This window comes from Homarus americanus, unplaced genomic scaffold (genome assembly GCF_018991925.1).
Source record: "Homarus americanus isolate GMGI-L3 unplaced genomic scaffold, GMGI_Hamer_2.0 scaffold42643, whole genome shotgun sequence".
Lineage (NCBI taxonomy): Eukaryota > Metazoa > Arthropoda > Malacostraca > Decapoda > Nephropidae > Homarus > Homarus americanus.
In genome coordinates, this window is record NW_024747582.1 from 31231 (window position 1) to 35000 (window position 3770).

Genomic DNA, 3770 nt, shown 5'->3' on the forward strand with positions numbered 1-3770 from the left:
CTCATGGTTTTAGTTCTTGTGGAGGTAGTAGTGGCTGTGGTTTTAGTGGAAGTGGAGGAGGTAGTAGTGACTGAATTACAATCAACAATGGTGGTAGTGGTGGGTGTGGGAGGGCAGGTAGTGGTGGGTGTAGGGGGGCAGGCAGAGGTGAGAGGGGAGGAGGTGTAGGGTGAGCTTCCCGGAGCAGAAGCTGTGGTAAGATCCCCTCGTGTTGGGCTGCTGGGGTCAACCAAACACTGCTGGGGACTATACCCAGGCTGCAATAAAGTAATTCTTCTATTATTTCAACAGTGATGTAATTTTCTTATATTAAATACTATGAAATAACATGAATATAGTACAGGAATGTTTGCCAAATTACTGGCACAGTAATCACAGTCACAAACAGGCACAAAATTACACCTATCACATGTTGATCACTGAAAAAGGTGACTATGGTAAATCTTTTGTCTCAGTCACAAAATAAGAAACAGTCTTGGCATAATTATGTTAAATATGAAGGTTTGTAACAGGAACCTGAAAGCCACATAACAAGAGACCACATAATATATTATATTCATGTTGACCGAATATACAGCAAGCAGTCTGAGGCTTAATAAAATACAGTTCTAACTTCAGAAATAAACACACTTCTTCCATGTCTTCTGGTCGCTGGCCGGTATTACCTGTGAACCCAGAAAGTATTGTGGATTCCAAGCAGGTGTACAGTACTGTTCTTAAAAGGTCCCAAAACAAGCACAAAAGTGATCACACCAAGTGTTTTTGTCCCAAATAACACAACCCGGCCTCTTTTAGGCTCACCCATAACTCTGCCCACCTTTACAATAGACCCAATGGAATACTGCTCTCATGTGTGGAGTGGTACAGTACTCCAGACTTACTTAACACACTGTTGAAAAAATACAATCTGAAGCTGTCTGCCATATCAACATTGTTCCCTCAAAATATATATATATATATATATATATATATATATATATATATATATATATATATATATATATATATATATATATATATATATATATATATATATATATATATATATATATATATACAGTATATTATATTCCTATCATTTTTACCTTCAGCCAAGCCTGAATAATACCACATTGTTCAGGCACACTACCTTACAGGGGATCATTAATGTATACTACAGTAAAAGTCCAAAAATCCGGATCACCCGAGAATCCGGACTTTTCGAAAACTCAAACTTTTTTTTAGCGGACTTTTGTGTGTATGTGCGCATGCGTGAGGGCCACAGCTGCACAGCGACAAGAAGTGACCACGTGGTTGCCACTTTAAAACGAGCAATCAAACTGTGACAACATATGTACGGTAATTTTGAGTCCTACTCTTTCCATTTACAGAGTACCTGTACTGTACAAGCCCCTAATAATGGCTCCTAAAGTAGATAAACTTCGTTGTGTGAAGAGAATGAAGAACACGTTGAAATTGAGTGACAAACTTGAAATAATTAAGAAACTAGAACGTGGTGTGAGCATTACTGTTCTAATGGAAACATACGACATTGGAAAGTCTACAATTTATGATATAAAAAAGGCAAAGAATAAAATTCTAGAATTCACAGCTTTTTCATTAAAACTGCTCGTTTTGATAAATGAAGCATGCTATATTTGCTAATGAATAAACTATCAAAATGTACTTGTTCATCTCTTCTTTATTCCTCCTTAAATTTGAATTTTAAAAGTACTGCCTGAGAATCCGGAAAATCCGAAAATCCGGACCGACCCAATCCCCAAGCAGTCCGGATTTTTGGACATATACTATATACTCTTTTGTCCCTTGTATCACCCACCTACAAAGCTTACATTCAAAACGGAATTATAACAAACTTAACATATGTAATAAATCTATATACTAACAGTAAAGGGATTTTATGTACACAGGCAAAAAAAATTTTAAAAGCATAGCACTGAAAAAATTAGAGTCTTTTAAAAGGTTGCTTCAAGAATAACATGCTGTCTGTAATCCACAACCAAAAAATCTGACTGTATTTACAACCAATAAAGCAAAGATGCACTTATACCCATGCTGAATACTGTACTGGTATACTCACCTTTCATCATCAACTCATAGAACAGAAATGAAACTCAATATCCATACAAAGATTAAACTCAAACCAGCGGAGGTAAAATATTTTTGTAAACTTACCAAAAAATTTAAGGGGAAGTAAGAGATTATGGAACTGTTTCAGAAGAATTACCCTAATTATGAAGTGATGTGTAGCACTGTGAATAAATGTGGAGGCTAATGATTCAATCTGTCTGCTATAATACAGTATGCAAGTCTATGATGAACAAATAGGTGCTGGTATTTCGAATATTACTTTCCTGTCATACTAATATTTCATCTTTCCTTTGAGGTCTGTGTGTCCCTTGATGCACCCCACACAGGAGAGTGGGGGTTAAGACAGGATGAACTCCAGCCAAGATTCAGTTTTCCAGAGATAATTCTTCACCCCATCTATATAGGTTGTGTGTATGAAGTCTTATAGAGATGCTCTGAGTTGATGAACTGACTATATCGTTTGGAGAAGGTGGCGTCTACCAAACAATGTATGAACACAACTACAGTGAATCCTATATGCACTTAGTTGGGAGACAAATACTTATGTATAGACTGTACTGTCATACAGTACTGTATATATTATGAGAAAAAGTGCACATCTTACATAAGCCGTGCAAGCAGGACAAGTATCAGCAAGCAACATGAAGCCATTAGTTAAAAAGCCAAACAAGGCATATGCATGAATATGCAAACTTATATCATTAAGTGGAATCCTCACAATGTTGGAAATGGGGACTGCTCAATAGGTTCTGTCAGGTACGATGTAGGTTGGCGAGGCTTGTGTGTACATTCCATCACTAGATATGTAACTGCCAGCAGGCTGCTGCTTTCAGGAGAAATTAATAAAAATCTAAATGAAACATTTAAAATAAGTCATCCTTAACAGCTAGCTAAACTGATCACTAACAATGCATTAATTTATATTTTAAACTGTTTTCCTCATCCGAACTGCTCAAATGAAATTATGCATCAAGGTAAAAACATAGTTTAACAGTACTACTGTATCCCTAAATGGCAGACTGCAATGAAAAACTATACACCATACTGTATTATACACGGTACTCTTGAACTCCTCAATTTCACAACTTCAAGATTCTACCCTTGTTGAATTACCCAAAGGTTCAGAATTAGAGTCCAAATTTGGTTGGTGAATTTGGAAGTTTTTTTTTCTCAGCAACTCTAGGGATTAATGTGAACAGTACAATACAGCAAATCTAATTCTTATTTATGTTGAAATCCACAAGTTTGGACTAAATAAACTTATTACTGTACAGCAACACCCCAGACTATTATTGTACAGATAATTAAGTTATGTAAAAGTACTTGTTCTGGTTGTATAATTCAAAGACATGTGACTTATTTGGTACAGACACTGAACAAGTGACATGTGTCCAAGAGCAATTGGTGGTCAAATAGCTTACTGACTATATAGTACGGTATTACACCAGAGTTACATAAGCACATACTGGGTAAATTAAAATGTTATCTGTAAAGGAGAACTCAAATTTTCCACACAGAAGAAGAATGATAAACAGGGAGCGGTGCATTAGTAGCACCGGTAGAGTATTACCATATAAGAGATTTATTCACCTTGCTTAACTTCCACCTGCACAAGGGGCACTCGGGAACATTCCTCCTACTAGGACTATGCCCGAGGTGCTGCTCTACCTCGTGGGAAC

The 3770-nt window shown here is 36.6% G+C and overlaps 1 protein-coding gene across 1 annotated transcript in view; it reads right to left on the reverse strand.

The window, feature by feature from the left end:
• Window positions 1-119: 119 nt before the first annotated feature.
• LOC121879697 (protein boule-like) overlaps window positions 120-3770 on the reverse strand; it is a 9029-nt gene continuing 5378 nt past the window's right edge. The window contains exons 6-7 of the mRNA XM_042386427.1: window positions 2810-2914; window positions 120-257 (exon numbers count right to left, since the gene is read on the reverse strand). Coding sequence (XP_042242361.1) covers window positions 2831-2914 — 84 coding nt within the window. The 3' untranslated portion in view covers window positions 120-257; window positions 2810-2830. The remainder of the gene's footprint in view (window positions 258-2809; window positions 2915-3770) is intronic.